At 37.7% G+C, this 24,651-nt stretch overlaps 1 protein-coding gene across 1 annotated transcript; it reads left to right on the top strand.

The window, feature by feature from the left end:
- The first annotated feature begins 21,690 nt into the window (after positions 1-21,690).
- On the top strand, positions 21,691-23,191 carry Syx18 (syntaxin 18). The gene has a single exon (XM_014353477.2). The coding sequence runs from the start codon at positions 22,145-22,147 to the stop codon at positions 23,069-23,071; it is 927 nt and encodes a 308-aa protein (XP_014208963.2). The 5' UTR covers positions 21,691-22,144; the 3' UTR covers positions 23,072-23,191.
- Positions 23,192-24,651: the final 1,460 nt, after the last annotated feature.

The following is a 24,651-nucleotide window of genomic DNA, read 5'->3' as shown; positions in this document are numbered from 1 at the left end:
AAAATAATAATTTCTCACCTTCGAGCACACTCAGTAGTGACAGCTCTCAGTAAACTCCAAAAATTAAGACTAACTGACCAGTTGGCTTATTGCAAATCTGAAAACCAATCAATGTATGGATTGGAGCAAGCGCATAATTTTCAAATGCCAGATGATGGTTCCACTAAGAGGAGCAGTCCATTTTATGACTTTCCACTTCTTTGCATACTCACTGGTGAAACACAAGTGTAAGATTACTCAAATACTTAACCCACCTGAAAAAGAAAGACGGAATTCCATGTGTGTTTACTTCTGTAATACTTTCAAGAAAGCCATGTGGCATTACATATGGTTTTACGTATGGCATTACATAAAGGGTTTTAGCTTGGTAATGCCATATGTTATTCCATTTGAAAAAACACATAGAATTACAAACTGGAAGAAGGAAAAGAATTTTGTGATGTAGAAATAACTGCAGAATACTGTAATGCGTCATTTACTGTGAACTATTAGTGTTATATACCATCAGGATGATAACTCCAAAATAAGGGGATTCATGTTATACTTCAGGAATAAAAAAAAAAAATTGAAAAATTAAATTTTTTTCTATAAAAGTAAAATCAGCTGAACCCCCTTGTTTTGGAGTTATCATCCCGATGGTAAGACAAATCGTTGCCTGCAAATAACTTATTATGGTATTTTGCAGTTATTTCTAGATGATAGAAATTTTTTCTTTTTCCAATTAGTAATTCCATGTGTTTTTCCATATGGAATTACATATGGCATCACCAAGCTAAAATCCTTTAAGTAATTCCATATGTAAAACCATGTGTAATGCCATATGGCTTTCCTGAAAGTATTACAGAAGTAATTCTACATAGAATTCCGACATTTTTTCAGGTAGGAACTGAGACCAACTGACCAGTTAACCCACTACACAACTAAAAACAAAGATAATTAGAGTACACACTAGGGCAAATACAAAAACTTTGAGTACTGTAACTTTTAGTTCTAATCTACTGGAAGGCTGTTCAAACACTTACTGTTGACTACTCTGTATGTACTAGCACAACTGAAACCTTCTTGCCAGTCAGTTAAGTGCATAACTGAAAAAAGAAAATCTGATTATAAACTAGGGCATGAACAAAAATGACAAGGGTTGCAGAATGCTTTTGGTACCAGCAGAAGTGTACTTGGCGCAGGTGCTCTAGCTGCATTGTCGAACTAGAATATCCCTAGTGATAAATGTCAGCTAATATGTCATGTAAGATGTCATCTGATATGTCAGCTGATATATGTCATTTCAGAATGTCATGTATAACTTAACTAAAAACATAAAAATTAATAAAAAACTGTTAAATTGTTCAATTAACGGCTGTCTAGCGTGCCAGTTAGATTGTACCATCCGCATGATACATCGAAAAAATACCTATTCAAAATTTAAAGCGTTAATTTTTATTATTTAATGTTCAGAAAAAATTTCAAATGACACAGCACCTGACATATCAGCTAACATATCATCTGACGTGTCATCTGGAATATTTTTCATAATATTAAATAATAAAAATCAATGCTTCAAAGCTTCAATAGGTATGTTTTTCGATGTACCATGCGGATGGTAGAATCAAACTGGCACGCTAGACGGCCGTTAATTGAACAATTTAACAGTTTTTTATTAATTTTTATGTTTTTAGTTAAGTTATACATGACATTCTGAAATGACATATATCAGCTGACTTGACAGATGATATCTCCAGATGACATATCAGATGACATTTGTCACTAGAGATACCGCTTGATTTGCAGAACATCTCTCAAAATAAACGCTTCAGGTTAACCACAAGTACACAAAACTGTGGACGAGGTATTGTTTAGATGAAAATACTATATTGCATGTAGCATTATCTGAAATAAAAAAGACAACAAAGAACCACGCATTTAAGAAAATCAATGTAAATGTATGAGTACATGTTGTGTACGTATCTGACGTAGCAAGATTTACACAAACGATGTTAAGTACCATAACACATAACTTTTGATGTTTAGCCCACATCGTTACCTGCAGGCGCAAGCTGCTGTGACAACGCTGCCGGTGCAGTGTGCCAAAATCGTGTTAAGAACTCGCGCACACTTGTGCGCAGCCAGCCCCTGATTCACCAAGCGACTGCGCATCGTTTAAACGACCAAAACTCAAAGACACAGCGCTCAAAGCCCAAACACATAAAACCCAAATGCCTTATCCCCAACAACCCAGTGCGCTTACTTGGCCGCACTTTTTTTTATTTATTGGTAAGCAAAATCTCAAGCGGCTAATCCCCAACGACCCAGTGCGCTTACTTGGCCGCACTTTTTTTTATTTATTAATAAGAAAAATCTAAGCGGCTAATTCCCAACGACCCAGTGCACTTACTTGGCCGCACATTTATTTTATTTATTAATAGGAAAAATCTTAAGCTGCTAATCCCCAACGACCAAGTGCGCTTAATTGGCTGCACTTTTATTTTATTTATTAATAAGAAAAATCTCAAGCGGCTAATCTTCAACGACCCAGTACGCTTACATGGCCGCACTTTTATATTATTTTTTAATAAGAAAAATCTAAGCGGCTAATTCCCAACGACCCAGTTCACTTACTTGGCCGCAGTTTTATTTTACTTATTAATAAGAAAAATCCCAAGCGGCTAATCTTAAACGACCCAGTGCGCTTACTTGGCCGCACTTTTATTTTATTTATTAATAAGAAAAATCTTAGGCTGCTAATCCCCAACAACCCATTGCGCTATCTTGGCTGCACTTTTATTTTATTTATCAATAAGAAAAATCTCAAGCGGCTAATCCCTAACGACCAAGTGCGCTTATTTGGCCGCACTTTTAATTTATTTTTTAATAAAAAATATCTCCAGCGGCTAATTCCCAACGACCCAGTGCGCTTACTTGGCCGCACTTTTATTTTATTGATTAATTAGAAAAATCTCAAGCGGATGATTCCCAAAGACCCAGTGCGCTTACTTGGCCGCACTTTCTTTTATTTATTGGTAAGGAAAATTTAACCCAATTATCCCTAACGACCCAGTGCGCTTACTTGGCCGCACTTTATTTTATTTATTGGTAAGGAAAATTTAATTAAATTATCCCTAACGACCCAGTACACTTACTTGGCCGCACTTTTTTCATTTAGTGGTAAGGAAAATCTTAAGCAGCTAATCCCCAACAACCCAAGGCGCTTACTTGGCCGCACTTTTATTTTATTTATTAATAGGAACAATCTCAAGCGGCTAATTTTCAACGACCCAGTGCGTTTACTTGGCCGCACTTTTTTTGTTTAGTGGTAGTGAAAATCTCAAGCGGCTAATTCCCAACGACCCAGTGCGCTTACTTTGCCGCGCTTTTATATTATTTTCCAATGAGAAAGATCTAAGCGGCTAATTCCCAACGACCCAGTGCGTTTACTTGGCCACACTTTTTTTATTTAGTGGTAGTGAAAATCTCAAGCGGCTAATTCCCAACGACCCAGTGCGCTTATTTGGCCGCACTTTTAATTTATTTTTTAATAAAAAATATCTCCAGCGGCTAATTCCCAACGACCCAGTGCGCTTACTTTGCCGCACTTTTATTTTATTGATTAATTAGAAAAATCTTAAGCGGATGATCCCCAAAGACCCAGTGCGCTTACTTGGCCGCACTTTCTTTTATTTATTGGTAAGGAAAATTTAACCCAATTATCCCTAACGACCCAGTGCGCTTACTTGGCCGCACTTTCTTTTATTTATTAATAGGAACAATCTTAAGCGGCTAATTTTCAACGACCCAGTGGGTTTACTTGGCCGCACTTTTTTTGTTTAGTGGTAGTGAAAATCTCAAGCGGCTAATTCCCAACGACCCAGTGCGCTTATTTGGCCAAACTCTTATTTTATCTATTAATAAGAAAAATCTTAAGCTGCTAATCCCCAACGACCCCATGCGCTTACTTTGTTGCAATTTTTTTTATTTATTGGTAGGGAAAATCTTAAGCAGCTAATTCCCAATGTCTTAGTGCGCATACTTGGCCGCACTCTTATTTTATTTATTAATAAGAAAATTCTTAAGCTGCTAATCCCCAACGACCCAATGCGCTTACTTTGCCGCACTTTTTTTCATTTTTTAATAAGAAAAATCTCCAGCGGCTAATCCCCAACGACCCAGTGCGCTTACTTGGCCGCACTTTCATTTTATTTATTAATAAGAACAATTTCAAGCGGCTAATCCCCAACGACCCAGTGCGCTTACTTGGCCGCACTTTTATTTTATTTTATAATAAGAAAAATCTTTAGTGGCTAATCCCCAACGACCCAGTGCGCTTACTTGGCCGCACTTTTATTTTATTTATTAATAAAAAAAATCTCAAGCGGCTAATCTTCAACGACCCAGGGTGCTCACTTGGCCGCACTTTTATTTTATTTATTAATAAGAAAAATCTTAGGCTGCTAATCCCTAACGACTCAGTGCTTTTACTTTGCCGCACATTTTTTTAAATTATAGGTAAGAAAAATCTCAAGCGGCTAATTCCTAACGACTTAGTGCGCTTACTTGTCCGCACTTTTATATTATTTATTAATAAAAACAATCTTAAGCGGCTAATCCCCAACGACCCAGTGCGCTTACTTGGCCGCACTTTTATTTTATTTATTAATAAGAAAAATCTAAGCGGCTAATCCCAAACGACCCAGTGCACTTACTTGGCCGCACTTTTATTTTATTAATTAATAAAATAAATCTAAAGCGGCTAATCCCCAACGACCCAGTGCACTTACTTGGCCGCACTTTTATTTTACTTATTAATAAGAAAAATCTCAATCGGCTAATCTTCAACGACCCAGTGCGCTTACTTGGCCGCACTTTTTTTCATTTATTGGTGAGGAAAATCTTAAGCGGCTAATCCCCAACGACTCAGAGCACTTACTTGGCCGCACTTTTATTTTATTTATCAATAAGAAAAATCCAAGCGGCTAATCCCCAACGACCCAGTGCACTTACTTGGCCGCACTTTTATTTTATTTATTAATAAGAAAAATCTAAGCGGCTAATCCCAAACGACCCAGTGCACTTACTTGGCCGCACTTTTATTTTATTTATTAATGAGAAAAATCTAAGCGGCTAATCCCCAACGACCCAGTGCACTTACTTGGCCGCACTTTTATTTTATTTATTAATAAGAAAAATCTAAGCGGCTAATCCCCAACGACCCAGTAAACTTACTTGGCCGCACTTTTATTTTACTTATTAATAAGAAAAATCTCAAGCGGCTAATCTTCAACGACCCAGTGCGCTCACTTGGCCGCACTTTTATTTTATTTATTAATAAGAAAAATCTTAGGCTGCTAATCCCTAACGACCCAGTGCTTTTACTTGGCCGCACATTTTTTTAAATTATAGGTAAGAAACATCTCAAGCGGCTAATTCCTAACGACTTAGTGCGCTTACTTGGCCGCACTTTTATATTATTTATTAATAAAAACAATCTTAAGCGGCTAATCCCCAACGACCCAATGCGCTTACTTGGCCGCACTTTCAGTTTATTGATTAATAAGAACAATTTCAAGCGGCTAGTCCCCAACGACACAGTGCGCTTACTTGGCCGCCCTTTTATTTTATTTTATAATAAGAAAAATCTTTAGTGGCTAATCCCCAACGACCCAGTGCGTTTACTTGGCCGCACTTTTTTTATTTAGTGGTAGTGAAAATCTCAAGCGGCTAATACCCAACGACCCAGTGCGCTTATTTGGCCGCACTTTTATTTCATTTTTTAATAAAAAATATCTCCAGCGGCTAATTCCCAACGACCCAGTGCGCTTACTTGGCCGCACTTTTATTTTATTGATTAATAAGAAAAATCTCAAGCGGATGATCCCCAAAGACCCAGTGCGCTTACTTGGCCGCACTTTCTTTTATTTATTGGTAAGGAAAATTTAACCAAATTATCCCTAACGATCCAGTGCGCTAACTTGGCCGCACTTTCATTTCATTTATTAATAGGAACAATCTCAAGCAGCTAATCCCCAACAACCTAGTGCACTTACTTGGCCGCACTTTTATTTTATTTATTAATGAAAAAAATCTCAAGCGACTAATCCCCACCGACCCAATGCGCTTACTTGGCCGCACTTTTATTTCATTTTTCAATAAGAACAATCTCAAGCGGCTAATTTTCAACGACACAGTGCGTTTACTTGGCCGCACTTTTTTTATTTAGTGGTAGTGAAAATCTCAAGCGGCTAATTCCCAACGACCCAGTGCGCTTATTTGGCCGCACTTTTATTTTATTTTTTAATAAAAAATATCTCCAGCGGCTAATTCCCAACGACCCAGTGCGCTTACTTGGCCGCACTTTTATTTTATTGATTAATAAGAAAAATCTCAAGCGGATGATCCCCAAAGACCCAGTGCGCTTACTTGGCCGCACTTTCTTTTATTTATTGGTAAGGAAAATTTAACCAAATTATCCCTAACGACCCAGTGCGCTAACTTGGCCGCACTTTCATTTCATTTATTAATAGGAACAATCTCAAGCAGCTAATCCCCAACAACCTAGTGCACTTACTTGGCCGCACTTTTATTTTATTTATTAATAAAAACAATCTCTAGCGGCTAATCCCCACCGACCCAGTGCACTTACTTGGCCGCACTTTTATTTTATTTATTAATAAAAAAAATCTCAAGCGACTAATCCCCACCGACCTAATGCGCTTACTTGGCCGCACTTTTTTTCATTTATTGGTAAGGAAAATCTTAAGCGGCTAATCCCCAACGACCCAGTGCGCTTACTTGGCCGCACTTTCATTTTATTTATCAATAAGAACAATTTCAAGCGGCTAATCCCCAACGACCCAGTGCGCTTACTTGGCCGCCCTTTTATTTTATTTTATAATAAGAAAAATCTTTAGTGGCTAATCCCCAACGACCCAGTGCGCTTACTTGGCCGCACTTTTATTTTATTTATTAATAAGAAAAATCTAAGCGGCTAATCCCAAACGACCCAGTGCACTTACTTGGCCGCACTTTTATTTTATTAATTAATAAAATAAATCTAAAGCGGCTAATCCCCAACGACCCAGTGCACTTACTTGGCCGCACTTTTATTTTACTTATTAATAAGAAAAATCTCAATCGGCTAATCTTCAACGACCCAGTGCGCTTACTTGGCCGCACTTTTTTTCATTTATTGGTGAGGAAAATCTTAAGCGGCTAATCCCCAACGACTCAGAGCACTTACTTGGCCGCACTTTTATTTCATTTATTAATAAGAAAAATCCAAGCGGCTAATCCCCAACGACCCAGTGCACTTACTTGGCCGCACTTTTATTTTATTTATTAATAAGAAAAATCTAAGCGGCTAATCCCAAACGACCCAGTGCACTTACTTGGCCGCACTTTTATTTTATTTATTAATGAGAAAAATCTAAGCGGCTAATCCCCAACGACCCAGTGCACTTACTTGGCCGCACTTTTATTTTATTTATTAATAAGAAAAATCTAAGCGGCTAATCCCCAACGACCCAGTAAACTTACTTGGCCGCACTTTTATTTTACTTATTAATAAGAAAAATCTCAAGCGGCTAATCTTCAACGACCCAGTGCGCTCACTTGGCCGCACTTTTATTTTATTTATTAATAAGAAAAATCTTAGGCTGCTAATCCCTAACGACCCAGTGCTTTTACTTGGCCGCACATTTTTTTAAATTATAGGTAAGAAACATCTCAAGCAACTAATTCCTAACGACTTAGTGCGCTTACTTGGCCGCACTTTTATATTATTTATTAATAAAAACAATCTTAAGCGGCTAATACCCAACGACCCAATGCGCTTACTTGGCCGCACTTTCAGTTTATTGATTAATAAGAACAATTTCAAGCGGCTAGTCCCCAACGACACAGTGCGCTTACTTGGCCGCACTTTTATTTTATTTATTAATGAAAAAAATCTCAAGCGACTAATTCCCACCGACCCAATGCGCTTACTTGGCCGCACTTTTATTTCATTTTTCAATAAGAACAATCTCAAGCGGCTAATTTTCAACGACACAGTGCGTTTACTTGGCCGCACTTTTTTTATTTAGTGGTAGTGAAAATCTCAAGCGGCTAATTCCCAACGACCCAGTGCGCTTATTTGGCCGCACTTTTATTTTATTTTTTAATAAAAAATATCTCCAGCGGCTAATTCCCAACGACCCAGTGCGCTTACTTGGCCGCACTTTTATTTTATTGATTAATAAGAAAAATCTCAAGCGGATGATCCCCAAAGACCCAGTGCGCTTACTTGGCCGCACTTTCTTTTATTTATTGGTAAGGAAAATTTAACCAAATTATCCCTAACGACCCAGTGCGCTAACTTGGCCGCACTTTCATTTCATTTATTAATAGGAACAATCTCAAGCAGCTAATCCCCAACAACCTAGTGCACTTACTTGGCCGCACTTTTATTTTATTTATTAATAAAAACAATCTCTAGCGGCTTATTTTGAACGACCCAGTGCACTTACTTGGCCGCACTTTTATTTTATTTCTCAATAAGAAAAATCTCCTGCGGCTAATTCCCAACGACCCAGTGCACTTACTTGGCCGCACTTTTATTTTATTTTTTAATAAGAAAAATCTTCAGCGGCTAATCTCCAACGATTCAGTACACTTACTTGGCCGCACTTTTATTTTATTGATTAATAAGAAAAATCTCAAGTGGCTAATCCCCAACGACCCAGCGCGCTTACTTAGCCGCACTTTTTTTTTTTTAGGTAAGGAAAATCTTAAGCGGTAATACCCAACGACTTAGTGCGCTTACTTGGCCGCACTTTTATTTTATTTATTAATAAGAAAAATTTCAAGCGGCTAATCCCTAACGATTCAGTGTGCTTACTTTGCCGCACTTTCTTCTATTTATTGGTAAGGAAAATCTTAAGCGGCTAATTCCCAACGACTTAGTGCGCTTACTTGGCCGCACTTTTATATTATTTATTAATGAGAACAATCCCAAGCGGCTAATTCCCAACGACCCAGTGCGCTTACTTGGCCGAACTTTTATTTACTTCCTCAGCCTAAGTAAGTTGAAGCTCTCGCTTGTGTGTGCTTCCATTTATTTGCGAAGTATGTTACATTTTGAGAGCGTATTCTACTGTCAAGTAATTTGAAGATCTTTTTTGGCCACAGTATTAGGTATTTATTAAGTATTGATCGTTTCAGGTGCTTATCCCATGAAATTTGTATTCCTCGATTGTGTGCGCCTTTATTTGTTTAATGAATGCACTTAGTATTATTATTATAATGAATAAATTTATAATAAACTACTTACACAACTACAGTTGATCGATGTATTGGTTTAGCTGGACACGATGTTTTTTGTGTACCCGAAATGTTGGAATACAAGAATCGCAGTAGAATTTTCTTTCGGTTTTGAGTATTCCACGACGAAACATAAAAAAAAAATTCATGTTTGTCATTTCTAACCGTTAGATTATTAAATTCTTATGTAATTTTTCAATATTTTATAAGCTTGCCCATTGATTTAACGAGCTGTGAGTATTATTGCACTTATTATTTTTATAATTTTTATAGTATGCAGCGTTTTAGTTACTCACTAAACGCAATAATTTTTTAAAATTTTTTAAGATCTCTATTTTTAAAATCTCTACTTTTAAAATCATCTTTTATACTTTGAGTTATTGTATTCCGCGCCGAAAGAAACAAATTCGCGATGCACGTGATGAAGCATGCTCGCGCTCGTGATAACTGTCGACACACGTCAAAGCATCGCAAACAGCTATCTATATATCTCTCTTTGGCCTGGATGTCTTCGTAAATTAACTGCTTCTTTCAACTTCATGCGGATGTATAAGGTATTTTATTAATTTTTGTGTATAAGTGTGTCAAAAACATTCACATACGTGTGTGGTGTGAGTAGAAGTCGTACTGTGTCGCGTAAATAATTGTAGCAACATCTGTAGACTCTGCTTTTACGTGAATTTTTGTAACCTTTGTATTCAAGTTGTGACAGTCTTTGCACTTAACTTTACTTGTTTGTTGTTGTTAGCAGAAAGTCTATCATCATAAATATCTTGATGATTCTATTTTTTTCTATTTTCACATTAGCTCTTGTTATCGCGATTTTTTTTAGTTTTTTTGTTTCTAACCTTGATGACATTACTTACAACAACAAGCGACCGAAGAAAAGCGCAACTGAAACACCGAAAAAAAGACAGTCGGCTATTTTGTTCCAGGAAGACTGGTTACGCGATCCGGTATTAAAAGATTGGCTTGTAAAGCACGCGACCGATAAGCAAAAGGCTTACTGTAAAGCTTGTCAAAAAGATTTAAAGTTTTTTAGCAAAAGTGACTTGATTGCTCATAGCACAACTTTTACCTACGTCGATAATTTAAACGCCGCGATCGTTTCAGGTACCATCGTAACAGTTGGTTATGAAAGACTATCTTTTCAAGATAGAATTCATGCCTTGGAAATGCGCGTATCGATGTTTATTGCGCAAAACCCCGTCAGTGTTCGAATAGTAAACAATTTAATTTCTTTCATTAAAAATCTTGTCGAGTATTTTCAAGCCGTGAAAAACATTCGTATGAAAGAAGATAAATGTGCAAAAGTCATTAATAACGTTTTGTATAAAAATGAGTTTGAAAATTTAACAAGTATTTTAAATAATTCTTATTACTCGGTTCTTATTGCCGAAAGCACCGACATTAGTAATAAAAAATTGCTTTGTGTTTGTGTACAATATTTTTCACCGCAAAAAAATTCGGTTGTCCAACAACTTTCGCAATTAATTGAAATCGACGCTCAGAAAGGTAGTGCACAAGAGTTGTTTCACGTGTTTAAAAAATTCCTTGACGATAATTCAATAAACATTAAAAATATAGTTGCTCTTTCGTGCGATAACGCTAGTGTAATGGTCGGCAAACATAACAGTTTTCAAAAACATCTTCGGGATTATGTTCCTAATTTAATTGTCCGGAATTGTATACGTCACTCGGCCGCGATCGTGGCAAAAAATTGTTGTAGTATGCTTCCTAAAGAAATAGAAGAACTTGCTCACTCAGTGTACTCTTATTTATCCTCTAGTCCAAAACGCACCGCGGAATTGTCGGAAAATTTAGAATACTTGAATTTGCCTGATAACAAAGCGCTCAAATTTTCGGGAACGCGATGGCTCGAAGCTTTTAAATGTTACGATCGTCTTCTTTCTATGTGTCCAGCTTTAATTGCTTTTTTTTCGATAGAAGTTTTTTAAAAAACATGCCTTTCGCGTGAAAAAATGGGCCTGAATCGAACGCAGAAAAAATTTTAAATTTACTGCAAAATAATACTGTGAAAGCCTACGTAAGTTTTTTACATTTCAACCTAAATTTCTTTAACTCTTTTAATGCAGCCTTTCAATCGAAGGCTTATAAAACACACCAGATTAATGAATCCATCAAAAGATTATTAATGCAACTTGCAACAAATTTTATAAATGTAAACGTAATAGAAGATATCTTTTTACCAAATTTTGATGTAATGAAAAATCTGATGTCCTTAGAAAAAATCTATACAGGACCCTTATGCTCGGAAATAGAAGAAAAATTAACAAAAGAGGAAGTCGAAAATTTACGGAGTAATTGCAAAAATTTTTACATTCGCGGATTTCATGAGATCAAAAAGCGTTTTCTTCAAAACGACGATATTTTCAAACATTAAGATTTTCTTAATCCACAAGTAGTGTTAAATGAAACGGAACGACAACGATATCTATCAAATTTAAATATTATTTTGGAGTATTTTCCATCTTTAGATGCCGAAACTGTTGCTAATGAGTGGCAAGATATTCATACAAAGTTTAACGAGCAGAAAAAAAATTTATTAATGAATTTTGATAAAGAAACTTTTTGGAGTAAAATCATAAACTTAAAGAATCAGGCAAACGAATGTCTTTATCCCGCGTTAACATCTATAGTTAAATTAATTTTCGTTATATCTCACTCAAACGCGGAACCTGAGCGAACTTTTTTTGCTGTAAATGAAATTATGGATGACAAAAGTAATCAAACTAGTATCCCTTTACTTAATGCGCGATGCTTTTTGAAATCGTACAGAAATGCGTATAGTATTAATTGCGAAAACTTAGTATTAACGGAAAACCATTTTAATAAATTCAACAGTGCTAATATGTACTCCAAGTACATTTCCAACTAACTTAGCTAGATATTTTGTTTTAATAAATTCTGATTTGATACTAGAGACAGTATTCTTGGAGTAAGTTTAAGTGGTTTAGGGCTTAGAGATCTTTTTAATTAGAAAATTATTGCTAGATCTTAAACTTTACTGATTAAGGATAAGAGTATTAATACCAAATTAAAGTAACATTACCAAAGAATTAGAAATGAGATGGATAAGTCAAAAAAAGGTCTCTTGGCGAAGGAAGCCCACAGTTGAAACTAATGTGTAAGTAAACTAAATTAAATTTTTTTTCAAACTAAAAATATGACATGTTATGTATTCTAAAAGAATGTCAAAACATTATTATTCTTTAGACACTTTGGCAAAAAACATTATAGTTTCAATAAAAATTCCAACGCGCCATAGACGGTGCCTCTTCGGTGGTGTGGAAACCTGTCTAATAAAGAAGAAAATTAAAAAAGTAGGAACCAAAAAGAAACATAAGCAAACATAACAACAGTTCTAAAATTATGTTATAATTATATAAGGCTTTTTATATTTAGTTATTATAATTGTTTAGTTCATTATATAAATAAGTGTATTTACTTAATAAATAAAAGCGCACTCAATCGAGGAATTTAAATTTCTTAAGATAAACCCCTGAAACGATCAATAATTAATAAATAACTAATACTGTGGCAAGGAAAGCACTTCAAATTACTTAACAGTAGAATACGCTGTCGAAATGTAACATACTTCGCGAATAAATGAAAGCGCACACAAGCGACCGCTTCAACTTACTTAGGCTGAGTAAGTAAATAAAAGTATGGCCAAGTAAGCGCACTGGGTCGTTGGGATTAGCCACTTGAGATTGTTCTTATTAATAAATAAAAAAAAGTGCGGCCAAGTAAGTGCACTGGGTCATTGGGGATTAGCCGCTTATGATTTTTCTTATTAATAAATAAAATAAAAGTGAAGCCAAGTAAGCGCACTGGGTCGTTAGGGATAAGCCGCTTGAGATTGTTCTTATTAATAAATAAAATAAAAGTGCGGCCAAGTAAGCGCACTGGGTCGTTGGGGATAAGCCGCTTGAGATTTTTCTTATTAATAAATAAAATAAAAGTGCGGCCAAGTAAGCGCACTGGGTCGTTGGGGATTAGCCGCTTGAGATTGTTCTTATTAATAAATAAAATAAAAGTGCGGCCAAGTAAGCGCACTGGGTCGTTGGGGATAAGCCGCTTGAGATTTTTCTTATTAATAAATAAAATAAAAGTGCGGCCAAGTAAGCGCACTGGGTCGTTGGGGATTAGCCGCTTGAGATTGTTCTTATTAATAAATAAAATAAAAGTGCGGGCAAGTAAGCGCACTGGGTCGTTGGGGATTAGCCGTTTGAGATTGTTCTTATTAATAAATAAAATAAAAGTGCGGTCAAGTAAGCGCACTGGGTCGTTGGGGATTAGGCATTTAGGTTTCATGTGTTCGGGCTTTGAGCACTGTGTCTTTGTGTTTTGGACGTTCAAACGACGCGCAATCGCTCGGCCAATCAGAGGCCGGCTGCGCACAAGTGTGCGCGAGTTCTCAGCACGATCTCGTCACACTGGGCCGGTGTCCGGGTAGGTATCATCAGACTTTCCCGGAGTCTCATCTTTGTTTACACGTCAAGCGCGTCTCTCATGACGGTAAAGGAGCAGACGACCAAGAACTGACGATGTACCTCTACTTTTTCAATTTTTTTGAGATGCAAGGGAACATTAATTTAGAAAAAAAAATTTCAGGCAGTTACAGCAGATACTTGTAGCTCCTTTTGTTTATACATACAGTTAATCCATAGTACTGAAGTGCAATAGAACCTTAGCATTATTTTTTTAGCCCTGAAAAGGGCTGATGGTTTAAGTTTATATGAATACAGGAGTTGCTCAATGTGTTCTCTAAGAACGAGGTTGGCACGACGAATGATGTTGTTTACGGCTCGTTGCACCATACCCCGTTCTCGCACAATGTTGAAGGCGTTGATGATTCTCTCACGACAGTCTTCTTTCCCGAGAGTTTCAGTTTTGTACATGATCTTCTTCACGCAGCCCCACAAGAAGTAGTCAAGTGGGGTCAGATCTGGCGATCGTGCTGGACATTGAATTGGACCACCTCGTCCAATCAATTCATCCATTGGTCGGGATAGCGCTCATCCAAGAGCCTCCTAACGTTGGCGAAAAAGTGTGCTGGAGCTCCGTCATGCTGGTAGATCATAGCTAAAAGAATGTTCAGCGGGATATCTTCTAGCAAGGGCGGTAGTGTATTCCTCAGAAAATGCAAATAAGCTGCTGCGTTCAGTCTGGGTGGCAAGAATACTGGTCCAATCTGTGTACAAATTGAACAAGTATTAAATTGGTTATGCTAAATACTAGGATTTCCAATTATTGACGTGTGGACTATACTTTAAGGCTTGATATGTTTAAATAATAATTATAAGCTAACAACTCGATCACCGATGATTCCAGCCCAAACATTAATATTCTAACGGTATTGGAATATTGTAGGTCGTGTAAGCCGCGGATTTTCTTCAGCCCAATAATGGTAATTATGCTGGTTCATCATACCACTTCTTGTAAACGTGCACTCGTCACTTCACAAAATGTAGTTCACAAATTCAGCATTGACGCGCACTTAAGCTAACAAACCCGTACAAAAGTTGACTCGCGGTTGCCGATCACGCTCTAGCAGTTCCTGCACACGACGGTAATGATGAGGATGCTTACCGCTATCAGCCATTACCGCTTGGAATCGTCCTTGGGATACTCGCATATGACGAGCAACTACACGTATCGATGTCGTTGGGTCATCATCAAAAGCATCCAGGATCGCCTCTTCCATATCAGGATTAAGAATCTCACGGGGGCGACCTCGACCAGCATCGTCACGAACAGATAAAACACTTCCTGTTTCAAGGAATCTGCGATGAACAGCCCCAATGGTTCGAGGATCCGGATGCCGACGATTTGGCCAACGACTTCGATACAAACGTGCAGCTTCATCTAGGTTTCCCTGCGCTAGGTAATAGAAGTGCACCATTTGCTTGTAGTCCTCAATAGTATAATTTGCGCTATTACCGTGAGGCTCCATAGTCAAAATAACGGTTATTAAAAAACTGACACAGAAGCTGTAGCACAATACTTTATAGAGAGTGTTGAATAGTTAACTTCTAAATTGCCCGCTGAAATATACATATATTATATTACACAATAATATGGTCTATTGTTCTAAGCTAGGTAAGGCTAGTCAATGAGAGAGCTGCGCCTTTCCTCCAAAAAGTGTGTAACTAAAGCAATGAGTCTTGGTCCTGCCTTAGTACACGCTTCAATTATATTTGAATAAACTTTTCCTTTTTTTTTCTAACTTGTGTTATTTATTCCAATCCTCAGTATCACCTGCATAATTTCTCAACAGGTTATGGGCCCAGGGTGAATTACTGAGAAATTGACGTTTATTTTTGTAAAATAATATTCTGCTAACGAGTTAGTTAAGTAATTGTAGCAGGCGGTAATTACTGTCCTATCCCCTTTCGGTCAGCCAGCCACGTACAACAGTGCAAGTGCCGCAAAAGGATTAAAGGACATGGAGGAGTTACTGGAAGTAACAAAGGTTACGAAACTCTCTGGTACTGAGAATTGGACCTCATGAAAGTTTAAAACAAAAATTAAGTTGATGTCAGTTGGCGCCTTTGGGATCGTCGTGGGTGAAAATCCTAAGTCTACACAGTCTAAAGAAGGCCCAACAGAACAGCAGATAAAATCCTTAGTGACCTGGGAGAAAGCTGAAGGTAAAGCACAAAGTATAATCGTGTGTGGCTTGACCTCTCAAGTTCAACAGTATGTGTTAAACAGTAAACCGGCTCCATGGGATTTTTGAAAACAAGAGTGAAGCAACGATTCATCTGCTGACGCAGCAGTGGTACTCTATCAAAAAAAATGAGGGTGAAAGTATTTCAACTTATATATCAAGGCTCCAGGAAATTGCGTACAGAATGAAAGATTTAGGTGAGCCAGTATCCGATAATATGATAATAACAAAGGTTTTGCTTACTCTGCCAACAGAATTAAATTATTTCTGTACTTGGTGGAAGTCAACTGAGGCCTCCGAGTGCACACTGGTGAATCTGACTGCACGTCTGGCGTCAGAAGAAATCAGACTGGGCATAAAGCAAGATGTCAGATTAGGTGAGGCACTGCTAGCAAAGCAAGTAAATCGAAAGTCATGTTCCTCCACCCTAACGTCGAAGCCACAACAGGGGAAGCCAGACACCCAAACAGGCGGTAATTCAAAACGACCCGGAAATTGCGGCTACTGCAAAAAGCCTGGTCACTGGTGGAGAGAGTATCGCCAAAAGAAAAAGGACGATGCACAGAAAAAGAATGGGGCTGGAAACTCATCATCAGTTGATGATACTAGCACACAGGCCACGAGAGCAGCCTTAGTACAGGAAGTACTCCTGGCAACCTCCATTAATTCCTGGCGACCAAAGGGAAAAGTGGCTCTTCGACTCAGGAGCTAGTCTCCATATGTCCGGAAGACAATATTGGTTCATAAACCTGGTCAAAAAGGAGTAAACACGCATTCGTGTTGGAGACGGTACAGTAATGGAAACCGAACTGTATGGTACGATAAATATAGAAGCTTTTAATGGTTAAACTTGGATAAAAATGCATCTCGACAATGTTTTATTTTTACCAAAGCTGAAGTATAACTTGTTCTCCTTAAGCTCTATCACAGATAAAGGATATTCTGCGATGATGGATGGCACAAGGTGCCTGATACAGAAAAATGGGCTTATCGCAGCAGTGGGAGAACGCGAGAAAAATCTCTTCGCAGTGAAGTTCAGAGTTCACATTCCAAAGACCAATGCAGTTGTCAATGGTCATGGCTTGGTTGGGTCATCCGAGCCAAGCAGTCTGCGAGTCTGGCATGAGCGGTTAGCTCATCAAAATTACGACCATGTCGAAAGACTGCTGAGATTCAAGGGCATAGAAGTCATTGGTCAACAAGAAGAGTGCCAGTCATGTGTACGTGGCAAGATGCAACGCATCTCACATCCATCAAGTCTAAGAACGACAAGTCACATTGGAGAGTTGGTCCACATAGATGTATGTGGTCCAATGGAAAACAAGTCTCTCAACGGATCCAGGTATTTTTTGTTATTTAAAGACGATTTCTCAAGTTATCGCCATGTTTATTTTATGAGGAAAAAGAGTGAGGTGGCGAAAAACTTCTTAAATTACTTGATTCGAGTGAAGAAAGAAACAGGTGTAGATGTAAACTCAATCAGGACCGATAATGGTCGTGAGTTTGTTAACAAAATAATGTCAGAGATTACTTTCAAACACGGCATAAAGCATCAAAAAATGGTACCCTACATCCCAGAGCAGAATGGGAAAGCTGAGCGTGACAATAGGACGATGGTTGAGGCAGCGAGGACTATGTTATACAGTAAGGATTTACCTCTGAAACTCTGGGCTGAAGCTATAAACACAGCTGTGTTTATGATAAATCAGACAGGTAAAAGCCTTGTAAAAGAGAAAACTCTGTATGAACTATGGCACAAACAGAGCGTAAATTTCGACGAGTTTAAGGAGTTTGGATTGAGTGTAATGGTGCATGTTCCAAAAGAAAAATGAAGGCAATGGGATCAAAAGGCTGAGGAAGGAGTTATGGTCGGATACAGTGAAGAGACTAAAGGATATAGGATCTGGTTTCCACAGCACAATAAAATTGATGAAACTCGGTGTGACGTTAAATTCCTTCAATCAAAAATACAAAAAGAAGAAAAATCAAAAACATTTGATGAAAATAAGTCGACAACTCAGATACGAAAAATAATAACAAATGAAGAAACTGCAACCGATCAAAGTAATCAACTCTCTGATGGAGAAGAACAAAATGATGATCCAAGTGTTAAAGACTATGATAGTGCAGACAGCAGAACAGTCGACTCAACTGATGGTAACAAATGTGAGGCGGTCGTGTGTAGTCACCCAAGAGAAGAAGTTGTACACTGGGTTCAATGTGATGGCTGCAGAGACTGGTTCAACATGGTATGTGTCGGCCTCGTAGCAGGTCCCCAAATTAAAAACGATTGGTACTGCATCAAGTGTGAAGTTCAACAGGCTGAAGTTGCTAAAGCAATTCATGAGGGTACTGCGTTAAGATCAAGAGCCTGACAGCAACAGCAGCGTTGAGAAGAGACATAACAAACTGGAATGGCAGAAAGCCATGAGCAAGAAGATGCAAGCTCATGAGGTAAATGGTACGTGGTACTTAGTTAAAAGACCACCAAAGGCCAATGTACTTAAAAATCGCTGGGTTTTTAAGGTGAAACAAAATCCAGACGGAACTGTTGAGAGATATATAAAGCAAGATTGGTAGTTAAGGGTTGTCAACAGAAAGCTGGACTTGACTACTCTGAAACCTTCAGTCCAGTTGTCAAGTTTGATTCAATAAGAGCCCTGCTAAGTCTTGCCGCATGGAAAAATATGCAAGTAAAACCGTTCGACGTAAAAACAGCCTTTTTTTATGGGGAGATTCAAGAAGAAGTATATATGGAACAGCCAGAAGGATTCAGCGATGGAAGTACAAAGGTGTGTAAATTGAAGAAGAGCCTCTACGGACTGAAGCAAGCTCCTCGATGCTGGAACAGTAACAGCGTTGAGTTAGGCGGATTCAATATCGGAACTTTTTCCCTAGATCGTATATATAGCTATACGATCTAGGGAGGATGTTCCGTCGAGCAGACAGCACAGCAGTGAAGGGGCATTGCCAAAGACGCGTGGAAATAAAAAATTGTAATATTAATAACACAAGAGCCTATCACCCAATGACCCGGGGCGCTAACTGGCCACTCTGTTAAATAAATAATTTTCAATAACACAAGCGCCTATCACTCAGTGACTTGGAGCGCTTACTGGCAACTCTGTTAAATAAATAATTATTAATAACACAAGCACCTATCACCCAATGACCCGGGGCGCTAACTGGCCACTCTGTTAAATAATAGAGTATTAATTATTACCACAAGCACCTATCACCTGATATCCCGGGTCACTTACTGGTCGCTTTATTAAATAATAAAGTATTAATTAATAGCACAAGTGCATGTTACCCAATGACCCAGCGTGCTTACTTGCCACTGTATAAATTAATAAAAGGTTAATTCATAACCCAAGGGCCTATCACCAAGTGACCCGGGGCGCTTACTGGCCACTCTATTAAATAATAAAATATTAATTATTAATACAAACGCCTATTACCTAGTGACCCGTGGCGCTTACTGGCCTCTCTATTAAATAATAAAGTATTAATTATTAACACAAGCGCCTATCACCCGATGTCCTGGGGCGCTTACTGGTCGCTTTATTAAATAATAAAATCTTATTCAATAACACAAGCGCCCATCACCCGATGACCCGGGGTGCTTACTGGCCTCTCTATTAAATAATAAAGCATAAATTATTAACACAAGCGCCCATCACCCGATGACCCAGGGCGCTTACTGGCCTCTCTATTAAATAATACAGTATTAATTATTAACACAAGCGCCTATCACCCGATATCCCAGGGAGCTTACTGGTCGCTTTATTAATTAACAAAGTATTAATTAATAGCACAAGCGCCTATCACCCGATAACCCGGGGCGCTTACTGGTCGCTTTATTAAACGACATATATTATTAATTAATAGCACAACAGTCATCAGGTGATAGGTGTTTGTCATCCTGTTAATTAATATTTTGTTATTTAGTAGAGAGGCCAGTAAGCATCACCCTGGGTCTTCGGGTGACAGGCGCTTGTGCTATAAATTAATTATATATATCGTTTAATAAAGCGACCAGTAAGCGCCCCGGGTCACTTGGGGATAGGCCCTTGGGTTATTAATTAACCCTTAATTAATTGATACAGTGGCAAGTAAGCACCCTTGGTCATTGGGTAATAGGCGCTTGTGGTATTAATTAATATTTTATTATTTCACAAAGTTGCCAGTAAGCACCCTGGGTCATCGGGTGATAGGCGCTTGTGCTATTTATTAATACTTTATTATTTAATAAAGCGAGCAGTAAGCGCTCTGGGACATCGGATGATAGGCGCTTGTGTTAATAATTAATACTTTATTATTTAATAGAGAGGCCAGTTAGCGCCATGGGTCATTGGGTGATGATAGGCACTTGTGTTATTAATATTACAATTTTTAGTTTTCGCGCGTCTTTGGCAATGCCCCTTCACTGCTGTGCTGTCTGCTTGACGGAAAATTCTCCCTAGATATTATAGCTATATATACGATCTAGGGAAAAAGTTCCGATATTGAATCCGACTAACTCAACGCTGTTGTCAATACCTCGAAAAATGCGCATTAAATAAAAATTTTGTAAAGAGCTTTTTTTTAGTCTTGACGAGCTTTATCGCGTAGTATAAGAGACACTCACATAGACATTTTTTGTTTATTTCATTGTGAACGTTCATATTGACAAGGGGGTTCCACTGTTTTGCCAAACTCAAATTGAGTTAACAGACTGAGCAGACCTATGCTGTGTTCTCTGTCAGTCAACATAGTTGCGACCATAGGCCATAGATAGGCTTTGTTGCCTGATGGAAAAAGAGGTATAGGTCTGTTCAGTCTGTTCACTCACTTTGAGTTTAGCGGAACAGTGGAACCCCCATTTTAATTTGAACGTTCACAATGAAATAAGCAAAAAATGTCTATGTGAATAGCTCCATAGTTTTCCTCACTCATTTTAAATACACAGTGTATATTGAATTAGAGGCAGAAGAGGGCATTTAAAATAGCCAATCAGGAAAAAAGCAGAGAGAGATGCAAGACCAACACAATCTTCTTTTTCTTTCACCACCTCTATGCGGTCACGGCTTGTTCGTTTCCTCTATTATGTTATCTCTATAGTCTTATCTTACAACGTGACGACGACTGACATGTGCTATGGGTGTAAGCCGCAATCGCCGCCAGCAGTTACATATGTAAGACGTGACAACGTTGCGTGGTTGGGTGCGCTACTGTCGATTTACTGGTGATGTGATCCGCAATCCCGCCAGCAGTAAAGCAGACGACGTCAGTCTACTTGGTTTTTTTCGTGACATTTTTGCTGTGATCCCGCGCAATATCGCCAGCAGTTAAGCTGTTACTTCTATTTTTTCTGTGATCCCGCGCACTTCCGCCAGCAGTAAAGCTGTTATTTCCATTTTTGTTTTTGGCACTTAAAACCATTTTTTCTGGTCTGCGTGTTTGTTGACGTCTAGTACAATATGCTTTGTTTACATTTAGAAAATGTCACGAAAAAGAGCAAGTAGACCGAAGTTGTCTGCTTTACTGCTGGCGGGATTGCGAATCACATCACCAGTAAATCGACAGTAGCGCCCCCAACCACGCAACGTTGTCACGTCTTACATATATATGTAACTGCTGGCGGCGATTGCGGATTACACCCTATAAATGGCGGCTATCCACGGCATTATTCCGAGACCCACTCACCCACTGTAGGCTGTGGGTCTTCGTTCCTTATTTCGCCATCTGCTGGATCTTGAATGCAACAGCACAAATATTTCTCAAAAATTATGCCTACGTGGAGCGTGAAACCACTTGTCCTAGTTCTTACACCGTAACCCAAGGCCAACGAAATACAAAGAAAGAAAAATATTAGGTAAACATCAGTCATGGATCCTGTATGTTCTTATTGATAGCCAGCTATAAAATTGTCATAATTATTTCTCATTTGGATGATAATCGTTTAAATCAAGTTTGTTAAGTCGTCCTGAGCAACATCTGACAGTTCTTAGTAATAAATGTATTTTGGTATCAACTTGTTATTTTAAGATTTTTATCCGAATTTAATTAGATAATTTTCGGTTTAAATACAATAATTCTGTTTATTTAATTGTTTTTAATTTTTCTCTGAGCAAAAATTAAGTTAGGAAACAATTTGGTAACAATTAGAGTCAACGTATGATGGACATAAGCTGGCAATTTAGAGTATGTGTCGATTTAAGGACTTCATACCAATATAATGTATTTCAACTACATAAGGAGAACAGTTCTCATCATTTGGAAAAAAAATCAAGTTGTCTAATTACGAGAATTAAAATGATATCAATCCTTATTTTTAAACTGTATAGTGTACTTTTACAAAAGCGTTCAGCATATACCGAATTGAATCAATACAATTTAAAGAGTAAGCGTTATTGTGAAAATGACTGTGTCACCAAGAGTATTATTAACACCAATTTTCACATTCTAATGGAATTAAAAAATGAAACCATCAAAAACAATTCAAATCAACAAAACAGGGAGCACCAGATAGTTATGATTACTATAATAGAAATTCATCTAAAAAACGTTTGCAGGATCTTGGCAGAGTTGCAAAACGTGCGTTTTATGGTACCTGCAGAATTGACATTCACTAAGACTAAGTTATCATGTAAAAAAAATTCAAACTCACTGAAATACAATGTAGTGAATTCACGCAGCCCTGAGCAACATCAAGTAGCTTCTCAAAAATTCAACAACAATGTCGAAAAATCTGTTAAAGACACCCACAAATATCTATCTTCCGAAGATATACAAATTTATGAGATAGAAAATGAACATATTTTTTCTGAATTAAATATTTTCAATGATGAAATTGATCAAATTGAAAATAGAGTCGTACGTATCCATGAGCTACAAGAAATATTCATGGAAAAAGTCATTACTCAAGATAAAAACTTAGAAAATTTACTGCTCAATGTAGTAGGATCAACCCAGAATGTAAGAGAAGCTAATGAACAAATACGTAAAGCTATTCAAAGTAATGCGGGTCTAAGAGTATGGGTCCTTTTTTTTCTTCTTGTTATGTCTTTTACACTTATTTTCCTTGATTGGTATAATCAATGACAATAAAAAACGTCCATGTGTAATCATTTTTTTTAGTTTTTGTGTAGTAAACGCACTAATTTCTTACAAAATTAAATAAATTATGTAAAGTATTGCAAAATAAAACTATGGAAAACCATACTTGTGTAATATTTTTTGTTAAACTTATATTATGACCGAAATCAGAACATGAAAACGGTCAGGTTTTTGATTTTTTTTCTATACAAGCATATTTTTTTTGTATAACGCTCTTATAGTATATTATTATCCAATACTCTTACTGTAACAAATTTGAACTATATACAACTTGTTTTTAATTGGTACCGACCAATCTGAATAAAGGAAGACGAAATCTTATCAATCCTATCAAGTCGCGCGGGAGCGCGACGAGGAAAGTTTGAGAAAGCAGACGAAGCCTCAGCAACCGCGCTACTATTTACTTCAGATTGGCATACTCGAATTTTCAAATACTGAAAAATAAGTATTTTTGCCGGTATGTCTGATGTATTTTGGTTTAATTAAGTCTCTTTAATCCTAGTCCACAGCTTTACCAAAAAATATAGGTCAAAAAGTCGTTAGAACAACGAAAACGAGACATGTGTATCTCGAAATGGTCAAAACAAGATTTTTTCAGGCTCAGTGTCCAAGAAATGGTCAAGTCAGCTACTAGCCAAATTTTTCCTGTGTATAGTTGGAATAGGCGTGTTCTTAAAATCAAGCAGAGCTGCCAACAGTGTGATATTAGCTACAGGTACTTCCTAATTTCACATATTCACAGTAGATGATAGCATGCAGTGTTGGAAGTTCTCAGTGGCTAAGGTGGTAGAGCGCTTGCTTCCCGCCTGGAGAGCTCGGAATGAAAACTCTGTTCCGTCACTTCTTCCCGGGTAACTAGGTTCTCTCATAGTAAAATCATCCCCTAAATGCTCAATAATACAAATAATGAGATGTATGTGGCAAATCGAGGTCTAATCTTACTAATATATAAAGCAGAAGCGCTAAAACCGTTGTAATCGCTAACCGCGAAAACTACTAAACCGATTTTGTTGAAATTTTGCACACTGATTCATAATACTTCCTAGATGGTTTTAGTATAGTTTTTATCTTAAAAAATTTAATAACAATAGCAATAATTGAGCTCAAAGTTTTGCAAAAATATGCCAGCTTTTCACTTTAGTTCAGTAAAATCCGCTAGGTGGCGTCGACATAAAATCGAAGCTACCTGAAACATAATTGAATAAGTGTGGTTATGATAGGCTGGAGCGTCACCATAGTGTTGTAGTCGAGATTCGGCAATTCAACGAGTTCTATTGAGAATGCTCATAATAGTCTTGCAGCTGGGTATCCCGGTTACGGACGACACTCTTCTCTAAGGGGAAAGGGACCTAGGTGTCCATTCACCCCGAATCTCGACGAGTGCGATCCAAAAAAAAAAAAAAAATTATATCCAACTGATGCCGTCTCTGCCACAATACCAGGAGACATATCTAGACAGAGCACAATCTGCACCAACTCTTCATAGTTGTGTGGCAGTCCCACCAATCCTACCGGGTGCAGTTAGAGAATTTGTGGCTACAAATATAAGCAAGGGAAAACAGCTC

This window comes from Copidosoma floridanum, unplaced genomic scaffold, assembly GCF_036245765.1.
Source record: "Copidosoma floridanum isolate Cflo_tuat_1 unplaced genomic scaffold, Cflo_Japanese_pri ptg000024l, whole genome shotgun sequence".
Classification (NCBI taxonomy): domain Eukaryota; kingdom Metazoa; phylum Arthropoda; class Insecta; order Hymenoptera; family Encyrtidae; genus Copidosoma; species Copidosoma floridanum.
The sequence above is the reverse complement of the archived record's forward strand: the minus strand, read 5'-3'. Positions and strand labels throughout refer to the sequence as shown.